Source organism: Canis lupus, chromosome 9 (assembly GCF_048164855.1).
Source record: "Canis lupus baileyi chromosome 9, mCanLup2.hap1, whole genome shotgun sequence".
In the NCBI taxonomy this organism is placed as follows: Eukaryota; Metazoa; Chordata; class Mammalia; order Carnivora; family Canidae; genus Canis; species Canis lupus.
Genome location: NC_132846.1, coordinates 49,000,542 through 49,021,783, shown reverse-complemented (window position 1 = coordinate 49,021,783; position 21,242 = coordinate 49,000,542). Strand labels below are relative to the sequence as shown.

The 21,242-nt window shown below is 46.8% G+C and overlaps 1 protein-coding gene across 2 annotated transcripts; it reads right to left on the bottom strand.

Annotated features, from left to right (window-relative positions):
* Positions 1 to 1,216: 1,216 nt before the first annotated feature.
* Positions 1,217 to 11,398, bottom strand: VRTN (vertebrae development associated). 2 transcript variants are annotated; one of them, XM_072837733.1, is made up of 2 exons: positions 11,243 to 11,398; positions 1,217 to 4,204 (listed from the first exon to the last, which is right to left on the bottom strand). In XM_072837733.1, the coding sequence occupies exon 2, from the start codon at positions 4,201 to 4,203 to the stop codon at positions 2,122 to 2,124; it is 2,082 nt and encodes a 693-aa protein (XP_072693834.1). In that variant the 5' UTR covers position 4,204; positions 11,243 to 11,398; the 3' UTR covers positions 1,217 to 2,121. The 2 variants fall into 2 exon arrangements, with proteins under 2 accessions (XP_072693834.1, XP_072693835.1); XM_072837734.1 differs by lacking the exon at positions 11,243 to 11,398 and adding an exon at positions 10,492 to 10,902.
* Positions 11,399 to 21,242: the final 9,844 nt, after the last annotated feature.

Here is a 21,242-nt window from a genome sequence, read left to right as displayed (position 1 = left end):
CTGCCTTTGGCCCAGGGCGTGATCCTGGAGTCCCAGGATTGAGTGCCACCATCCAGCTTCCTGCATGGAGCCTGCTCTCCCTCTGCCTATGTCTCTGTCTCTCTTGGTGTGTGTTTTCGTGAATAAATAAAAAGCCCTGGTTTACATTGAGCTTATGCTCTAATGGGGTGAGTGGGGGTAAGAAGTAATCAAATAAGCAAATAAACAAGAAAATTATCAGATGGGAATAAACACCAGATGGAGAATTTAAAAGGGTAATGCAATAGAGACTCAGATCTGAATGGTAAGGAGCCTGCCACGTAAAGGTGTTCCAAAGGAACAGATGAGAAGGCCCTTAACATAAGTGCAGCATGTTCAAGACCCAAGGTACCCAGTGTGGCTGGAGAAGGGCCACGGTGGGACAAGAGGCAGGGAGAGCCAGTCAGGGGCCAGACTACAAAGACTTTTTTTGTCAGGCAGTGCAGGGAATTCTGGGTGAAGGGGAAGCCTCGGACACATATTAGACAGGAATGTGAAAGAATGCAATTTCACTTAAAGCACTCTCCAGCTGCTCTATGGACCATGGATTATACTGGGAAAGAGCAGAAGGGAGACGGATAGGAGGTGGAGACGTGGGTCGGTGGGGATGGCGACAGCAGAGGGAGGGTTCTGGGCCACTTTGGAGTCCGTCAACAGGACTTGCTGGTAGACTGGATGTGGGGGTGAAAAAAAATAGAACCAAGAATGACTCCCCAAGATGGTGAGGATGACAGCCATTGCAGAAATGTCTTCCCCAATGATGCCACACCTCAACAAGCCTTAAAATCCAGCCCACCAGAGGGGGTTTGCAGTTTAGCCACTCTGAGGCTCACAAGTGTCCTGTCCTGACCTGGACCTAGGCCTGGGCCTAGCCTGCTTGGGCACATGATGAGCACTAAAGAGAATGCCTGACAAGGACCTGACCTGACCCTTGTGCTGGCCTAGCCTGCGAGAACACCTCGTCGCAGTATTTTTCCAGGCGGCCATAGCCCCATCCCCAGCTGGAGATCCACCCCCAGGTCACCTCTAGATCAGATTCTAAACGGAATCCCCAGAGCAATCCCTCCCCATCCCCCAAGCCCTAAACCCAGGAATGTCCCCTCCAAAGAGAAATGGTCATTGTTGGTGCCCTTAAACCAAAAGGAATGTGGAAATGAGCAGGCACATCCTGACTAATCAAACACCAGAGACCAAGCGCTATGGGTACCACATCTCTTTATTTCTTTGGTTTTCCAACTTGACTCTTGGACAATGCAAATTCAGTTACTTGCCTGCCCGGTCACTGTATGATCCCTCACTGATGGGGCCCAGGCTCAGGGGAGAGGCTCAACAGAAGGACGAGTGTCCCCAAGAGCCATCCAGACTGGCAGAGGACTAGAGGCTCCACAGCAGATGGGCCAAGCACCAGCAGAGACTCTACACTCTCCCCCAGCCCCTTACCAGCTCCTTGCAAGGGACAGGCCAGCACCTCAGTGATCTAGCTCAAGGCCTTCCCTTAGAGGTTCTTCCTCTATACCCTTACTTCTCATGCTGAGCCTGGCACCTTCTTCCTTGGGGGTACCAGAAAGAAGCCACTGACCTGCTCTACCTTTGACTCCCATTGTTTCTTTGGAAAACATCTTTCAGTAATGAGGGTGTCAACCCCCAAAAGAAACCAAAGACACATATTCTGCCTAAGGGGACAGATAGCCATGTTAGATTACAGTACTTCCTTCATCCCCAGGAGAAGTTGAAAGCAGCTTTAGCTAACAAACCCCCTCAGAACCCCCAAACACAGTTTCCAATACCAGCTGGGGGGTGGGGCGGGCAGCCCACCCACTTAAATCAAAACAAAAAACTAAAACCAAGACAATAAAAAGCAAGAATGGCAAACAACCGAAGAGAACAATTCTGGTCCTGTAGCTCTCTGCAAGAGACCAGATGGCTCATTTCTGGCTCCGTCTGCCTTAGAGCCAGGAGATAGCACAAAGCTGCCCTTGGATTTGAGGTAGACACTGTGGGAACCAGAGCAAAGGGCATCTTAGCCAAGCCAGAGGCGAACTTAGGTCCCTGACCCTGTCCAAATGGGCCCCCTCTCCTCCCAGCCCCCTTCACACCTCCTCGTCAGCCATCCACCAGGGTGAGGCCATCATACAGTGCCCGCTTCCACATGTAGTAGGTAGAGCGGGCCGTGAGTGGAAAGAGGGCGCTGAACTCCTTGAAGGAGGGGAAGCTCTTAGACTGGAAGCGCTTCTGCAAGAACAGCTTGGCCTGGGCCTTGAACTTTGTGGTGGCGAGCATGTCCATCACCAGCACCTGGCCGTCCCTGCCACCCGCTGCTGCCTCTGCCACAGGGTGGCTGGACAGGAACCTGCTGTGGGGCTGGCCCTGGGTGATGGCCCCCTCTCTGGAAGGCCCTTCCTGGGCTTTCCCTGGATCCTCTCCTGGAGAAGCCCCCACCTGCAGGGGGGTCCCAGCAGGGGGGACATTCACAGCAATCACATCTCCACCAGCTTCTTTCTCCTGCTTCTCCTCAGCTGCCTGCATCCCCACTTTGCCCAGGGTGGGGGCCTGCATCTGGAATTTGGACAGGTTTCTGGGCCAGCTCCGGGCAAGACTCTTCCAAGCCCAGAAGGTGGAGGGCGAGAGGCTGGGGTAGCGGAGGCGGAAGCGACAGAAGGGGAGGTGCCCACTGAGCACCTGCTTGCGGGCAGCCCTGCGCAGGCGCCTCTGCCAACGGGACAGGGGCACTTTTGGGGGCAGAAACTCGTGGGGGGCGGGTGGTCCCCCTGCTGTTGCTTTGCCTGCCCCCTCTCCCACCTTACTCTTCCAAGGGAGCAGAGCCTCTTCCGGAACAGAGGCTGGCTGGGGAGCCCCCGGGGTGGACAGGGCCGGTGCCGGCTTGAAGCTGGGGTTCCTGTGAAGGGCCTTCCGGCGCCAGTTGTAGTACGTGGAGCGGGAGATGCCGGGGAACCTGCGTTTGAAGCAACGGTAGGGGACCAGCGTGTTCAGGGAGATGCAGTGCTCCAGGTACAACTTGGCCCGCTGCATTAAGATCACTCCAGGGCTGGACGGCCGCGAGGAGCCTCCCAGCCCCTTGGCCCCCTGCTCCTCCTGGGGGGCCAGGGCCGGGCAGGTGCCAGAGCCCAGGAGCTCTTGCTTCCAGGCGTAGTAGGAGGAGCGGGAGATCTCGGGGAACCTCTGGAGGAACTGCTGCAGCGACACGACACCGCCACGGTGGAAGCTGTCCTGCAGGAAGTGCTTGGCCGAGAAGCGGGCGGCCACCTTCTGCCGCTGCTCCTGCGACTGCCGCCGCCAGCGGTAGAAGGTGGTCTTGGTGACGCGATAGCGCCGGCAGAGGTGGGAGTAGCGGAGGCCAGGCTCGCGGTTGAGCAGCTCCAGGGTGTTGGCTGAGGCCGGCAGCGGGGCCGGAGGGCCCGGGGCAGGGCCAGTGGCACCTTCGGCCTCCACCTCCTCCAGCCCCACCACGGGGGCAAAGTACTGGTGGCGGAAGAGGTGGCTGGTGAGGGGCTGGCCGGCCCACATGATGTGCAGCGTGGCGGGCACGTGGTCGCAGCGGCGAGGCCGGATGACCCGGTTAAAGTAGGGCCGGATCTTGAGGTTTCGCATGGGGTAGATGGAGTAGATGTTGCGTTGAAGGACAGAGGCCAGGGCGTACAAGTGCCACACGTTGGAGAAGCTACTAGGGAAGCAAGTGGCCTTGACGTCCGCGTCGAAGATGGCCTCCAGGGTGGCGGACGGCAGGCTGGTCATCTCAGGGGACTCCTCAGAGCACAGGGAATAGCGCACGGCCTGCAGCATCACCTTGGAGTCGATCATGCCCTGGAGGTAGTAGTGTCTATGCAGCAGCATCTCCACCACGGTGCGGGCCCGCAGCTCCAGGCTGAACCCCACGTCACCCCACAGCAGCACGCTGGCCGCCTCGAAGAGCAGGCTGCCCTCGCCTTTGCACACCAGCGGCAGCATGTTCCGGGGAGCATCCTCCGGGTACAGGCTCAGGGCCACGGAGTCCACCTCCAGCACCTGGGGGCTGGAGCCCCCCTCCCGGCTGGAGGGGAGGGTGAAGGATGACAGGACCTGCTTGGCCTCCAGAGCAGCACTGACCAGACCCTCCAGGCCTTCCGATTCCACCGCCTCCTGCAGCTCCTGTAGCACCTGCTGTATCAGCTGCTCCCGAGAGGTCATCCTGCCAGGACAGAGGACAGAGGGCAGAGTCAGGACAGGGTGCCCAGACACCCAGCAATGGAGACTTGCACCTTTCACCTAAAGATAGTGCCCACCTACTCTCATTCCTCCATAGGGTCTAAGTGCCTCCCAGGCTTTAATCACTCAGTGGTAGTGAGGAAGAGCTGGGTCTCTGCAACCTGGCTTTGAGTCCTGGTTCTTTTTTATTTTATTTATCTGAGAGAGAGAGGGACAAAGAGAGACAGAGAGAATGAGTGGAGGGAGGGGCAGAGAGAAAAGCAGACTCCCAGCTGAGCAGAGAGCAAGCCCCATGTGGAACTCAATCCCAGGACCCTGGGACCACGACCTAGCCAAAGGCAGATGCTTAACCGACTGAGTCCACCTAGGTGCTCTGAGTCCTGGTTCTAATATTAGCTTGAGCAAGTTACTTCAGCTCTCCATGCTTCTAAAAAACTTAGTTCCTTTTCTGTAAAGTGGGACGATAAAAGTATCCACCTTATACAACTATTGTGGGCATAAATGGGACAATGAACACATGGAGCTATATAGATCTACACACATACACACATATACTCCTTAGAACAGTGCCTGGCACACAGGAAAGTACTGTAGAAGCATTAGTTACTTATTACACATTACATATTCCATAGTACCTGTACCTCTATAACTGTTAAGAGTTACAATCTCGGGGTACCTGGGTGGCTATGTACCACCATGTACTCACAGGGAAAAAAAAAACCCACTAGTTGCACTCAAAAATGTCCTTAATGATGCAGTAAAGATTTTTATTTTGATTTAATCACAGCCCTTAAATATAGGACTTTTCAATTTTACAAGTGGCAAAGTGGGATATGCTCATTTCTGCTGCATACAAAAATCTCACATGACAATTGTTTGGTTTATATGATGAACTAGCCACTTTTATCATGGAATATCACTTTAACTTGAAAGAAAAACTGAGACATTACTCTTTAGACTTGGGTATGTTTGGCAGACATTTTCTCAAAAATGAGTTAGACAAGCCTGTCAATTCAAAGAAAACTGTTGACTATTTGCTGCCAGTGAAATTTTGAACTTTCATTTGAAAACCGTAATTTTGGAAAACCTGTATCCACTACAGTGAGCTTGACAGCTTCCCAATACCTAAAGACTTTTCTGATGGGATCAGTAGTGACACTAACAAATGTAACTTTTTATACTGTGTAATGGACTTGTCAACATTTGAAGATCTACATCAATCAATGAACTAGATTTTCCAAAACCAATGGGTGATGTTACAAAGTCACACACAGGTAAAAGATTCACTCAAGGGCAGCCCTGGTGGCACAGTGGTTTGGCGCCGCCTGCAGCCTGGGGTGTGATCCTGGAGACCCAGGATCGAGTCCCACATCGGGGTCCCTGTGTGGAGCCTGCTTCTCCTTCTGCCTGTGTCTCTGCTTCTCTCTCTGTCTCTATGAATAAATAAACAAAATCTTTAAAAAAAATTAAAATTAAAAAAAAAAGATTCACTCAAAGTATAAAAGGAAACAATGGATTTTACTATAACGAGGAACAAAAAAATGAGTGTTGTTTCAGCTTCTACATTACAACTAAGCTTTAAGAAACTACTACTTAGGGGATCCCTGGGTGGCTCAGCGGTTTAGCGCCTGCCTTCGGCCCAGGGAGTGATCCTGGAGTCCCAGGATGGAGTTCCACATCGGGCTCTTCGCGAGGAACCTGCTTCTCCCTCTGCCTAAGTCTCTGCCTTTGTGTCTCTTGTGAATAAATAAAATCTTAAAAAAAAAAAAAAAAAAACTTAGTTAAAAAAACTACTATTTATCAAGTGTTGGTATAATTCTCAAAGAATATTCACTGAACAAGCTATTGAAATACTCTTCCTGGGACACCTAGGTAGCTAAGCAGTTGAGTGTCTGCCTTTGGTCCAGGGGCCTGATCCTGGAGTCCCAGGATGGGTTCCCATATTGGGCTCTGCAGGGAGCCTGCTTCTCCCTCTGTGTCTCTGCCTCTCTCTCCTTGTGTGTCTCTCATGAGTAAATAAATAAAATCGAGAAGGGAGGGAGGGAGGAAGGAAAGGAGGAAAGGAAAGGAAGGAAAGGAAGGAAAGGAAGGAAAGGAAGGAAAGGAAGGAAAGGAAGGAAAGGAAGGAAAGGAAGGAAAGGAAGGAAAGGAAGGAAAGGAAGGAAAGGAAGGAAAGGAAGGAAAGGAAGGAAAGGAAGGAAAGGAAGGAAAGGAAAAGGAAGAGAGAAAGAAAGAAAAGAAAGAAAAAGAAAGAAAGAAAGAAAGAAAGAAAGAAAGAAAGAAAGAAAGAGAAAGAAAGAAAGAAAGAAAGAAAGAAAGAAAGAAAGAAAGAAAGAAAGAAAGAAAGAAAGAAAGAAAGAAAGAAAGAATGAATCTTCCTTTTTCAATCTACATATCTGGACAAAGTTGAATTTTCTTCCTACACTTCTATCAAAACAATGTATCACGAGCAGCCCGGGTGGCTCAGTGGTTTGGTGCCGCCTTCAGCCCAGGGCGTGATCCTGGAGACCCAGGATTGGGTCCAACGGGACCCCGACGCCTGCATGGAGCCTGCTTCTCCCTCAGCCTGTGTCTCTGCCCCCCCTCTGTGTCTTTCATGAATAAATAAATAAAATATTTAAAAAATATATTAAAAAATGTATCACAACAAACTGAACACAGAGACAGAATACCTTTTAAGCCAGATATTACAGGCTTGAAGACATGTAAAAGAATGCACTCTTCTCACTACATTTTTGTTGTTGTTGTGGAAAAATTGTTTTTCACAAAATTGTGTTATTTTTTTATTGTGTAACAGGCTTATTTTTTCATATTTTCTAAATTTCTCAGTTTTTAATACAATATACATTTTATTTAAGATTTTATTTATTTATTTGCGAGAGACAGAGACACACACACACAGCGAGAGAGAGAGAGAGAAAGAGAGAGGCAGAGACATAGGCAGAGGGAGAAGCAGGCTCCATGCAGGGAGCCCGATGTGGGACTTGATCCCAGGTCTCCAGGATCACACCCTGGGCTGAAGGCAGAGCTAAACTGCTGGGCCACCAGGGTGGTCCTCAAGTTTTAAAGGGCTTCTGACACCAAAAAGTTTGAGAACTATTGCCCTGAAACAAAAAGCCTTTTCAAAGGGGTGGCAGCAGCCTAGTCACTGTGCTAACATGCATCTAATAACTAGGATGTACTGAGCATTCAGTATTCGCCAGGCAATGTCCTAAGCCTGACAGCCATACTTTAAAGTATAGGCACATGATCATCCCCAGGTTAGAGATGAGAAAACAGAAAATCCAACCTAGGCTAATTTGCCCTGGGTCATACGAGTGATGCAGCCAGTACCTTTGCATGGACTCAGACACTTTAAGGTCTGTGATTCATCTCCAGTTTAAACTGCCAGCCACCTTTTCAACACAAACTAATGATCCTAATTACTGGTACATTTTCATTGTTGCATTGCAAAGCAAAGTAATGGTTCTCGGACACTTTTTTTTTTTTTTTTTGACACTGGTTTTAAATTAAAAAGGAGACCATTGTCCTCTCTGTTCTTTGTTCTCAGAATTCAATATATTGTTTTAGATTAGCCTGAGGTTTAAAAACTGGATTTGGGGGATCCCTGGGTGGCGCAGCGGTTTGGCGCCTGCCTTTGGCCCAGGGCGTGATCCTGGAGACCCGGGATCGAATCCCATATCAGGCTCCCGATGCATGGAGCCTGCTTCTCCCTCTGCCTGTGTCTCTGCCTCTCTCTCTCTCTCTCTGTGACTATCATAAGTAAATAAATAAAAATTTAAAAAAAAAAACTGGATTTGGTTGGGACTCCTAGGTGGCTCAGTGGTTGAGCATCTGCCTTTGGCTCAGGGCGTGATCCCAGAGTCCAGCGGGTCCCACATCAGGCTCCCTGCATGGAGCCTGCTTCTCCCTCTGCCTGTGTCTCTGCCTCTCTCTCTCTCTCTCTCTCTCTCTCTGTGTGTCTCTCATAAATAAATAAAGTCTTTTTTAAAAATTAAATAATTTTTAAAATTAAAAAAACTGGGTTTGGTTGTATACATTTGTCAGCTCATCAATCTGCACACTTAAAAGGGAATGCATGAGTATAAATGATGGTTCGGTAAAGTTTTGAAAAAAAGCTTTTAGCACCAAAGGAGTACCACTAGAATTTTACCTGATAATCATAAAAAAGCTTTTCAAAAATTAGTAATCAGAGCACCTGGCTGGCTCAGTCAGTAGAGCATGTGACTTTTTTTTTTTTTTTTTTTTTTTATTTATGATAGTCATAGAGAGAGAGAGAGAGGCAGAGGGAGAAGCAGGCTCCATGCACCGGGAGCCCGATGTGGGATTCGATCCTGGGTCTCCAGGATCGCGCCCTGGGCCAAAGGCAGGCGCCAAACCGCTGCGCCACCCAGGGATCCCGAGCATGTGACTCTTATCTCAAAGTTGTGAGTTTGAGCCCCATGCTGGACAGAGATTACTCTAAAAAATTTTTTTTCTTTTTAAGTTAAAAATTAGGGATGCCTGAGTGGCTCAGCGGTTGACCGTCTGCCTTCGGCTCAGAAATTGACCCTGGAGTTCCAGGATCGAGTCCCGCAACGGGCTCCTGCATGGAGCCTGCTTTTTCCTCTGCCTGTGTCTCTGCCTCTGTGTGTCTCTCGTGAATAAATAAAACATTTTAAAAATAAAAAAAAACTGTTCAGTGATTCTTCCTGCCCTGCCACCCAGTCTCTTTCCCGAGCAAAGCACCATATTCCCTCCAATGATGGCAAGTTCCTTTGGGCTTTACAAGGAGTGAGTGTTTGGATTTCATGCTTTTTTAGAGGTGATTTTGTTTATATGTGGTTCTCACCTTCCCTCCACGTGAACCACAATTCCATCACACCTGCACCATTGCTAAAATGGCTAATCTGAGCTCACACCTGGAAAAATGGAGGCTTGGGGTAAAATTAAACAACTTTACCAAGACCACGCAGCTATTAAAGCTATAAAATTAAGCGAAGGGATTCCAGAATGCCCCTCCTAACCACTGTAATTCCACCACCCAGGGGAATGCATCACCCAAAATGTTTATTAGCTGAAGGATCCAGAAACACATGAATTCTTGGGAACTTTGAGGAAATTGAGGTCCAGAAAGGTACAGATGGTTTGCCCGAATTCAAGCAGCAGTATTTGGATATCTTCTAACAAAATGTCCAGATATACCACACTTCCTTCTGCACAAACCCCCCATCCCCCTCCTTAACCTATCCCACCCTACCTACTCTCCCCAGTACCGTCCCAGTCTCAGTCCCACCCAGCTCCACTTCACCCAAGCTCATTCCTTCCTCTTCCCCAAAGAGGTAAGAGGAGGTGTGAGTAGGTAATACCCCACTTTGATTCTCCTCAAAAGCTTACTGAGAAAAAGCAGCTCCCTGGAGAAGCTCTGCACCCCACATCCATCCAAGAAGGTCTGGACGACCGGAGGACAGTAAGGGAAAGGCCAGAGGCCGTGCAGGGAATCTAATCATCCTTAAGTAGACAATTGGTTGATGGGGTTCAGGTGCAACAGTCTTTTCAACAATGGCTCCCTGGAAGTGCAATGCAAAGCAGATCTGGCAATTGCCAGGTGCATTCATGGAATGAGGTGCAAAAGGTGAAAGGTAATCTATGGGCTTTGTTCAACTGGCCTCCCTGGCCCCCACAGCTCTTGGAAGGAATCAGAAAAGCCATGAAACCAAGGAGGCAAGTCCCCCTGATTACAGGATCTCCCCGTTGGAGGTTGGAAGGAGGAAAAACGGGGTATCCAAAAAGCACCCCGCCAGCATCTTAGCACTTAGAAAGGGCTCTGGAGCCAAGGAATAATTGAAGGGGCACCGGCAATTCTGCAAAGAGACTCAAAGCCTTACCTTCACCAAAGCCAGCTTCCTCTTCCCTCCATCTCCTTATTTCAAGCAGATGGGGTCTCAGAACCCAGGTCTGGACTCTGCCCCTTCCATTTTGGAAGGGGTCAACCAGGGTTCTCTAGGCAGGGCAAGGGAAGGGCCAATGACTCTGATAACACAATCCTGCTTTAAGTCTCCTCTGGCCTCTAGAACAACCTGCTTCTCTGCCAGCGTCACCCTGGGCTCTGTGTTTGCTCACCAAGTACCCCATGTTCTCCCCATCCCGCCTTCTCCTCATCCCTCATAAAGTAGGCTGGCTCTGCAGTCTCCACAGTCAACCAGGCTCAACAAGTAGGAGGCAGTGCCACACAGGCCTCAATCCTCGGCAAGACCGGATAAGACCATGGTAAACTGGCTGGCATCTCACCTGGCCTGACTCTGCGCCTCTCTGGTCTGCCCTCTCAGCTGCCCAGGTTAGGTCCCTGGCTCGAGGGAGCGCCAGCCATCTTGGCTCTCTCCCTGGCTTCCAGGAGGCCCAGCAGGGCAGGGGCGGCCATGGGGGCTGGCTGGTGGCAGGAGAATTCATCAGCTGTGACTTCCCAAGGAAGGGTAACAGGAGTGCCTGGGGGCTCCAGAGCGGGCCTGAGGCCATCAGGTCAACCAGGCCTCAGGGAGTTCGGGAGTTTCCAAGTTTAGCTGTTCTTGCGGACCACGTGTCCGGAGGAGTAGAAGGGGGAGTGTGGCCCACGAGGGGAAGCAGCGCAGGCCAAAAGTCGCCCCTCAGGATGCCAGGAAGGCAAAGGGCAGCTAGGGAGAGAGCTGGCTGGCCCGGGGCTTGAGTCAAGCGACCCAACCAGGGAAGCTGAGAGCCTGGGGTGGGGCCGGGGACGGACAATTGTGTGAGGGTTGGGAGGGGAGCTAGGCCGGCGGGTGGGGGTGGGGATGCGATTGGAGGTGGGGGTGGGGAGAAAGAACTTGAAACAATGCCTCACTTCCCCCTTCCACACACACACCCACACACCTATGCACGCATACACACATGCTTGCAGCATGTCCACGGAGTCACTCCTTGACTCTTGGGCCCTTGGCCGTCCCAAGGCCAGCCCTCACTCCCCTGGGGCCTCCAAACCGTGCAGGGCACCCACTGTTCCGAATTTTGAGGAAGCTAGTTTACTGACCTCGAGGGTGGCCCAGAGCCCCGGGGGCGTCCACTTCTTTCTCCAGCTTCCAGCTTGGGACATTTAAGTCACCCTGCGGCAGCGTCCCCAGCCAAGCGCCACTCTCACTCCAGAACTGGCTTCGTATCTGTAGTGGACCATTGAGCATGGACCGTCTACAGCCAACTGGCCGGTGGAGAAGCAGTTTAAGCCACTCCCCCCAGGAAATCGCCCACCCTCAAGTGCTCTGGTCCCAAGATGAAAGAAGTGCAAATTCGGGGGTCACTTCCAATGGTAAAGTGATAGCAGCTATTGTCTGGTCCACTCTACCCAGCTGGGGGCGTTAAAGCGCCCAGACCTAGCTCTGAAACAGACCCCAAACTGCCCTGGGAAAACTTGAAAGAAAGTTGAAAGATTTCCAAAGAGTTTGGGGGGGAGGGGTTGGGGAGGTTCAGCTAGAAAGACCCAGGGAAAGAAAGTCTATAGGCTAGCCTTGAAGGTAGGGGTGGGGGAGCATAGCTGGAGCCCAGAAACTAGCCTTAGATGACTGGGTAGACTTTGGGGCTTTCTGAACCCCCAGGATGCATCTCTTCCTGAGGCAGCTCCCCATCCCTGGTGGTGCTGAATGGGGAGGTTTTGGAGAGCTCACTGCCCCCACCTCAGTGCAGGCCCCTTTTCCTTCCAGAAAGGACTTTCTCCAAGGGCTCCATTCCCACCTTTCTCTGAGCATCCCCCAGGCGTGGGGCTCAACACCTCTTACTCCCAAAGCCTGACTGGGCCAGAACTGCTTCTCTCAGGGGGTCAAGGTGCCTATCCCAGGACACCTAGTTTTCAGAGCCCCATAGGAAGGCGGGGGCGAGTAGTATCTGGGCTTCCGTCCCCTCCTGCAGCTCATCTCAGCCTAGGGGCCTCAGATAATCCCAGAGGAACCAGTCCTATCCGCCCGTCTAGTCCCTGCTGGTGGGGGAGGTGAAGGCCGCCGGATTGCAGGCTTTGGTGGTAGCTCCCCCCAGGGGCTTTCCTGCCCGGCTTTAACCCTTTGGAGTGCTGGGGCTAGCTGCTGCCCTCCTGGGCTTTCATTCCACCCACCTCCCCTCTACAGCCTGATCCCTGGCTACCACTGTAAAATGCACCCCACACACAACACCCAGTGTGAGTTATGCCCGAGCTCCACAATTATCATTTCCTCCTCTGCCAATCCTGAACCCTACACTTACCACCTAGATCAAAAATCCTATCAATCGCTGGTTCCCAAGAGCACGGGAAGAAGGAAGGGGCCCATCAGATGTGAGCTCAAATCCAATCCCTGGATCAAAATCACACCAGCCCCACCCGTCATGATGGCAGCCGCCCCAGGCAGTGGCTTAGACCTGTCCTGGACTTGGATTTGAATGCCAACCCTGCCCCTTACTGGAGTATGGCCTTAGGCGAATCGTTTCAACCCTTGGAGCCCAGATTTAAAGGTTACCGGGGCACCACCTTTCCCGCAGAGAATTGCAGGCATAGATGCAACGAGATGATGGATGTAAAGCATTCAGGTCCGTGCTTGGCATTCGGAGAGAGTCTGTTGCACTCCTCAGCCCCTCCAGTTAATTTTTAATTATTTTTTAGGTCCTTAATATAAATGTGGAATTTTAAAAGTTTCAGAGAATAGTGGTTATCTTGTTGAAGGAATTGGATACTTTAGCTTTCCAAATTATCTTTCTTGTGTTGACATTTTATAAGGCATCTACGCTCCTTGCTAGCATTTTAAAAAGCAATGAAGATCATTTTTAAACTCTTTAAAAGGCTAATGGAATCTTTAAAAGAATATTTTAAAAAGGAACTAAAGGTTTGTGTGGTGCTTCCATCACCAAGGTACAAGTCTTTTTTGTAGACTAATTGGGAAAATTTAGAATAATTGGGAAACTTTTTAAAGTAGAAAGAACAAAAAGTTACCTATAATCTCATTGTCCAAAGACAGCTATTGTGAACATCTTGGTATATTTCTTTCTAATCTAGTTTTTTTTTTCTTAGACTTAAACAAATTAAATATTCTCTTTCCAAAAAATCCAAATGGTACAGAGTAAAAAATAGAGTAAATTGAGCAAGTCTTCCCTTTCGGTTCCTAACACATTCTCTTCACTATGCTTATCTGCCAGTTCTTTTTCTGTGCATTTACAACGCGTATAAGTTTCTGATCTTTCTATGCATATTTTTGTTCTATATTACACATTTTTTAAAAACTGCTTTTGACTAATATACATTATATTTTATATACCTAAAAAATAACATTTTTCAAAATGCATGTAAATTTTGGTTCAAGAATTTACAAAAGGATTCAGGATTCAAATTTCAGCCCTGTCTCTAGTTTCCCTCTCCAAAAGCAGCCAATGTTGTTTCTAGGGTACCATCCAGAAATATGCATAAACAAGCAAATCTCTGAGAGAGTGCTTTTTTCCTCTCTTTGAAGCACAAAGGGTAGTACACTAAATCCTTTTACTCATCTGCTTTTCTCATTTTATTTTTTTATTAAGATTTTATTTATTTATTCATGAGACACACAGAGGCAGAGATGCAGGCAGAAGGAGAAGCAGGCTCTATGCAGGGAGACTCGATCCTGGTACTCCAGGATCAGGGCCTGGGCTGAAGGCGGCTCTAAACTGCTCGGCCACCGGGGCTGCCCTATATTTTTTTAAGATTTTATTTATTTGTTCCTGAGAGACACACAGAGAGAGGCAGAGAGACCTAGGCAGAGAGTAGGCTTCCTGAAGGGAGCCCAATGAGGAATTTGATCCCAGGACTCTAGGACTCCAGGACTCTAGGATTCCAGGACTCCAGGACCACACCCTGAGCCAAAGGCAGATGCTCAACCACTGAGCCACCCAGGTGTCCTGTCCCTCACTTTATTTTTTTATCAAGTCACCCTTGTCCAACAAAATGATATAGAGCCACATGTGTACTTTTACATTTTCTAGTAGCCACACTAAAGAGAGTTAGAAGACTTAAACTGAATGGACGGAGGGATCATTGAATTGAAAAGGTGAAATTAATTTTAACAATATATTTTATTTAAACCAATGTATCTGAAATATTATCATTTTGACAGAAATCAATATAAAATTATTTTAACATAAAATTATTGATGAGATCCTTCACATTCTTTTTTGTACCAAGTCTTCAAAATTCAATGTATTTTCCATTTGAAGCAAATCTCATGTAGAATTAGCTACATTTCAAATGTTCTATAGCCATATGTAGCTGGCAGCAAATGTACTAGTACATATCTAGATGTAGCAGGAATTCCATTTTATGAATTAGCATAATGTACTATCCAGACTTCTATTGGAGAACATTAAGATCATTTCCATCTTTTGCTCTTAAAACAAGCTACAATGGGTAATCTTGCACATATGTAGGTATAGCTATACTTTCAAAGTACACTGTAGTAATTTGTATAGATTTTTCACCAAATTTCTCTCCCTGGAAGTTGCACCAATATATTTCCCTAAAAACAAAGTATGGAAGTGCAATCTCCCTACCCCTTGGCCAGCACAAAATGTTATCACTGTCTTATCTTTGCTAGTTTAATAGGTGAAAAATTAGTTTCTCGATGTGGTTTAATTTTTTTTTCTTTTTTTTTTTTTTTAAGATTTTATTTATTTATTCATGAGAGACACAGAAAGGGGGAGAGAGAGAGAGAGGCAGAGACACAGGCAGAGGAAGAAGCAGGCTCCATGCAGGGAGCCCGATGTGGGACTCGATCCCGGGTCTCCATGATCACACCCTGGGCTGAAGACAGGCGCCAAACTGCTGAGCCACCCAGGGATCCCCTCGGTGTGGTTTTAATGTCCATTTCTTCATCATAAGAAAGAACATTTTTCTTTTTTTTTTTCTTAAAAGATTTTATTTATTTATTCATGAAAGACACACACAGAGAAAGAGGTAGAGACACGGGCAGAAGGAGAAGCAGGCTCCATGCAGGAAGCCTGATGTAGAACTCGATCCCAGGACTCCAGGATCGTGCCCTGAGCTGAAGGCAGGAGCTAAACCACTGGGCCACCAGTGCTGCCCAAGAGAACGTTTTTCATATATTTTTGAACCAATTAGATTTTGCTCCTTATGAATCTCATTTGCCCATTTTGCTATTGATTATAAACCTTTTTCTTACGTTTAATGAGAGTGTTGTATAAAGATCACCTTTGGTCCGTGGTAGGAATTACAAATATTTTTTCTTTTTTCTTTTTTTTAAGATTTTATTTATGTATTCGTGAGAGACACAGAGAGAGGCAGAGACATAGGCAGAGGGAGAAGCAGGCTCCATGCAGGGAGCCCAATGTGAGAATCCATCCCAGGACCCCAGGATCATGCCCTCAGCCAAAGACAGACACTCAAGCACTGAGCTACCTAAGCATCCCAACAAATATTTTTTTCTGGGGGTACCTGGCTGGTTCAGTCGGTAAAGCATGCAACTCTTGATCTCAGGATTGTGAGTTCAAGACCTAAATTGGATCTGGAGATTACTTAAAAATAAAATCTTAAAATAAATAAATAAATAAATAAATAAATAAATAAATAAATAAATAAATAAAATATTTTTTAATAAAATAAAATATTAAAAAATTTTTTAAATAAATAAATGAATAAATAATGTGGTTTTTTTTCTGATTTTGTGGTTTATAATTGGACTTTGCTTATGGTAGTTTTTATCCTGAAGAAATCTTTTTATGTTTACATATATTGACCATACCTGCTTTTCTTTTCTTTCTTTTCTTTTTTTTTTTTTTAAGATTTTATTTATTTGCTCATGAAAGACACAGAGAGAGAAAGGCAGAGACTCATCCTGAGACCGCGGATCATGCCCTGAGCCAGGGGCAGGTGCTCAACTGCTGAGCCACCCAGGCGTCCCTATACCTGCTTTTCTTTAATAGATTCTGGATTTGGTGAAATTTTAATTTACCTTTATTTAAGCTGTCAAAATTAGGTATTACAAAATTAAAGCCTTGGTCATCAGGTGTCCAAACACCAAAAATCCCAGATTCCCAGCAATAATTAAACCAAATCCTTACAAGTAGCCATCTTTAGTTAATATGTACCTTGCCTGGAACAAAATTCAGATTTAAGAAGCAGATGAGTCGGGAGTAATCCTTCACTTATAAAAGGACATACAGGGAAGCCGGGTGGGTCAGTGGTTTAGCACCGCCTTGGCCCAGGGCATGATCCTGGAGACCAGGGATTGAGTCCCACATCAGGCTCCCTGCATGGAGCCTGCTTCTCCCTCTGCCTGTGTCTCTGCCTCTCTCTCTCTCATGAATAAATAAGTAAAATCTTTAAATAAATAAATAAATAAACAATAGAAAACTTCCTTTAAATAATGAAAATGAATTGAGATAAGCAATTAACTGGGTTTAAACATAGAGGTGTCCAGGACTTGTATAAGCGGGGAGTCACCTGCATTTGCCTCACCTACAAAAAAATAAGTTCTGAACTGAGCATCTATTTAGCACTGGCTGGGCAGTGCATAACCGAATAGAGCCGTGGGATGTCACCGAAGGGTTGAAATTCCAGCTCCACCCTTGTGTGCTGCTGAACAAGTTTTCTCATGTATCCAGATCTAATTCCTCACTTAAAAAAATGATGAGAATAGTACTGGAGAGGTTGCTATGAGGATTAAATGAAAAATGGCTTATGAAATTCTTAGCACACGTCTAATGATAAAGACTCGGCAAACGACACTGCTATTCCATCTAGCTATACTATTCATTCTCTACAGAGATTTAAAGGATTCATCCCTCTCCATTCGATTAATTTAACCACTCAGTACCTTATTAAATAATTTATATACTAGTTCATCATGCATTCAATCATTTTTTATTCTGTTGTTCACTTACTCATATGTTTGCTCATATACTGGCAGATATCTGAGCTCCTACTATATGCCAGGATACAGGGATAGTGATGTCTACAGACTTGCCTCTAGACTCTAGAGTCCGAGGGTTGAGGCTCAACAATCTTTTCGAGTGTTCCACACATACCACCATAAACACCTATTCTTGCATTTACTGTATGAGAAAGCCCTACATCCAATGGCTAGCAGTTACTCCATGATGTCATAATCTCCCAGTTTCCTTTCTTTTTCCTTGGTTCTTTTCTTTTCTCTTTTTTAAAGATTTTATTTATATATTCATAAGAGAGGCAGAGACATAGGCAGAGGGAGAAGCAGGCTCCTGGTGAAGAGCCTAACTCAGGACTCGATCCTGGGCCCCAGGATCATGACCTGAGCCAAAGGCAGATGCTCAACCACTGAGCCACTCAGGCATCACCCTTGGTTCCTTTTCTTCTCCCCCTTCCACCTCCGCCCCATCACTCTTCCCTTCTACTCTTCCTCTGCCTCTGCCCAGGCCTTTTCTACCCTTACCAGAGTCCCCTGGTGATTACCAAAAGACAGATAACAGCTCAGACTCTGGATTCCACCAATCAGAGTTGACTCTCAGCTCCTCTACTTCCTAGTTAAGAAGACTTTTTTTTTTTTTTTTTTAATTTTTATTTATTTATGATAGTCACACAGAGACAGAGAGGCAGAGACACAGGCAGAGGGAGAAGCAGGCTCCACGCACCGGGAGCCAGACATGGGACTCGATCCCGGGACTCCAGGATCATGCCCTGGGCCAAAGGCAGGCGCCAAACCGCTGCGCCACCCAGGGATCCCCTAGTTAAGAAGACTTAAACAAATCTGACCCCTAGTTTCCTCATCTGTGAAATGAAGATGGTATCTACTTTATTCTAATGATTGAATTAAACCATGATGTCACTCCTTGGCAGTCAAAAAATGTTTAGTACCAGGGAGATAGGATTATCAATTCAAATCACAATGGGTTGAGCAACTACTCTATGCAGATGTGCTCGGTGCTATGAAAGACACATAAGGGGCTAATGTAGTTTCTTCCAGGCAGAAGCCACAGCCCAGGTGGGGACATAGTGAGTACCCCAGAAGAGCTGCCATTACTTGTTATTACCAAAGAAAGGAACAAGTGTTTTTTGAGCTGCTCACTCCTGGACACTGGACTTGCTCAGAGACTTGTGCTGAGTAGGCTGTCAGGCTGTTGCTGGCTTCTCTGGTTTCATTTGCAACTCCAATCTGGAATTATCTATAGCTTTAAAGTCATTCAGTTTTGTGGTAGGTTTTGGATATGGGCTGTATCTTAGCATATACTAAAGAATTAATGTTAATTTGTTCGGGCAGCCTGGGTGGCTCAGCAGTTTAGCTCCGCCTTTGGCCCAGGATCAAGCCCCGCATCCGCATCCAGCTCCTTGTGGGGAGCCTGCTTCTCTCTCTGCCTGTGTCTCTGCCTCTCTCTGTGTGTCTTCCATGAATAAATAAATAAAATTAAAAAAAAATGTTAATTTGTTCAAAGCGATCATAGTAAAATATGTCACAAATTTTCAGATATACATACAAGAAATTAGGGATGGAATGATAGAACCTCAAGTATTTGCTTTTTAAGCCCATAGGAAAAGAAGGGAAAAGGGTAAGCGACATATGTCAAAGGGCTGATAGTTATTATTGAATCAGGTGCTTTGGTGCACCTGGGTGGCTCAGTGGTTGAGCATCTGCCTTCAGCTGAGTCATGATCTTGGGGCCTTGGGATTGAGTCCCACATTGGGCTCCTCTAGGGGAGCCTGCTTCTCCCTCTGCCTATGTCTCTGCCTCTCTCTGTGTCTCTCATGAATAAATAAAATCTTTAAAAAATTTATCAGAGCTTTGTTTTTACCATTCATTCAGAGTGATTCATTATGCTATTCTTTAGTGTATTTCATAGATTTTATAATAGAAAGGTGAAATATGCGGATCCCTGGGTGGCCCAGCAGTTTAGCACCTGCCTTCAGCCCAGGGCGTGATCCTGGAGTCCCAGGATCAAGTCCCACATTGGGCTCCCTGCATGAAGCCTGCTTCTCCCTCTGCCTGTGTCTCTGCCTCTCTCTCTCTTTGTGTCTCTCATGAAAAAATAAATAAAAATCTATTTTTAAAAATCAAAATTGAACAGTTTATTTTATTTTATTTTGTTTTAATTGAACAGTTTAATTAAAAAAAAAAAAAGGAAATCACTGGTCATTGGCTGCAGGGATTGACTTTTTTTTTTAGGGATTGACATTTACTTTGTAGGGCCTTTGCTAGGTGCCCTTAGAGTGATGGGCTTCACACAGCAGCTGTCCTTAGGGAATGTTTTTTTTTTTTTTGTCCTTAGGGAATTTACCTGGAGTCGGAAGAAGGCTTGTGGATAATTAGCCCCTCCCCTGGCCCCAAGGGAACAAGCTCAAGCACCCAACTAGGAGAACAGCCAGGCCTCAAGCAAGGTTTCAAGGGCTCATGGTCCTCTCCCCACAAGTTCATTGCATTTCTTCTATCACCTCTGTTTCATCTGGAAAGAGGGCGAACCCAAGGTCACTCAATTGTTTTAGTCTTAATCTCAGGCCAGATGCCCTTGATTTGGGTCAGTTCTCAATGCCTTCCACTGCCGCCATCACACTCAGGTAAACACTTTTATGAGTTTCCTTCCAGAGTTTCTTTTTGTAATTACAAGCAAACACAAACACCCTCCAAGTATGTTTCGAATAGGCTTAAAACTAACAAAGTAAATTGAAAATTAAGGAAAATTGCTAAGTGTTCCAGGTAAAGAGCCAAGTCTGGGAGTTGTTAGCATGCAGATAAGATCTAAAGCCAAGGGAGTGGAAGTGATAACAGGTAATGGAAGAAGATAGGAGGAACAAGAGGAAGGAAAGGGACCACCCCATAGAGTCGGCTGGAGAAGAAAAAACAAAGTGAAGGAAAAATCAAGAGAGAACTATTTCTTTTTTGAGAGAACTTTTTTTTTTTTTAGATTTTATTTATTTATTCATGAGAGAGAGAGCGAGAGGCAGAGACTTCCATGCAGGGAGCTTGGAGCCTGACGTGGGACTTGATCCCGGCACTCCAGGATCGACACCCTGGGCTGAAGGCAGCGCTAAACCCCTGAGCCACCCGGGCTGCCCTTGAGAGAACTATTTTAAGAAGAAAGGAGTAAGTCGTTAATTGTGATACTTGCTTCTTTTTTTTTTTTTTTTTTTTTTAAGATTTTATTTACCTATTCATGAAAGACACAAAGAGAGACACAGGTAGAGAGAGAAGCGGACCCCACGCCCGGAGCCCAACGCGGGACTCGATCCCAGCACTCCGGGATCATGCCCTGGGCAGAAGGCAGACGCTCAACCGCTGAGCCACCCGGGCGTCCCATGATACTTGATTCTAATGTGTAAATAGGTCTATGTAAACCTATTCGGAAAAATAGCCATGTTAAAGAGGGAGTTCAGAGTAAAATGTATTTTCTGGTCCCGTTTTTGCAAAGCGTATCTAATTGATATGTACCTACACTTGTTCAGTGAGAAGAAACATTAAAGAGACCAAACTAATAGGGGAATAACGTGGTGAGCATATTTGTGGGAAGAGGTGGCTTTTTTACCTCGCACACTTCAGTTTGGTTAGCATTTTTTACCATAAGTACACATTCTTGGGATCCCTGGGTGGCGCAGCGGTTTAGCGCCTGCCTTTGGCCCAGGGCGCGATCCTGGAGACCCGGGATCGAATCCCACGTCGGGCTCCCGGTGCATGGAGCCTGCTTCTCCCTCTCCCTCTGCCTGTGTCTCTGCCTCTCTCTCTCTCTCTCTCTGTGACTATCATAAATAAATAAAAATTAAAAAAAAAAAGTACACATTCTCTTTATAAATAAAAGATTTGTAAAAGATGAGAAACTGGGCAGCCCTGGTGGCTCAGCGGTTTAGCGCCGCCTTCAGCCCGGGGTGTGATCCTGGAGTCCCGGGATCAAGTCCCACGTCAGGCTCCAGGCTCCCTGCATGGAAGTCTCTGCCTCTCGGCTCTCGCTCTCTCTCTCATGAATAAATAAATAAAACCTTAAAAAAAAAAAAAGAGAAACTACTGGTTAGAGCCATCTATATTCAGTATTTCTCTCTCTTTTTTTTAACACTTCATTTAAGTAAATTCTGTGCC

Coding starts and splice junctions, on each gene's coding strand:
- VRTN (XM_072837733.1), bottom strand. CDS start 4,203: ATGACCTCTCGGGAGCAGCTGATACAGCAGGTGCTACAGGAGCTGCAG.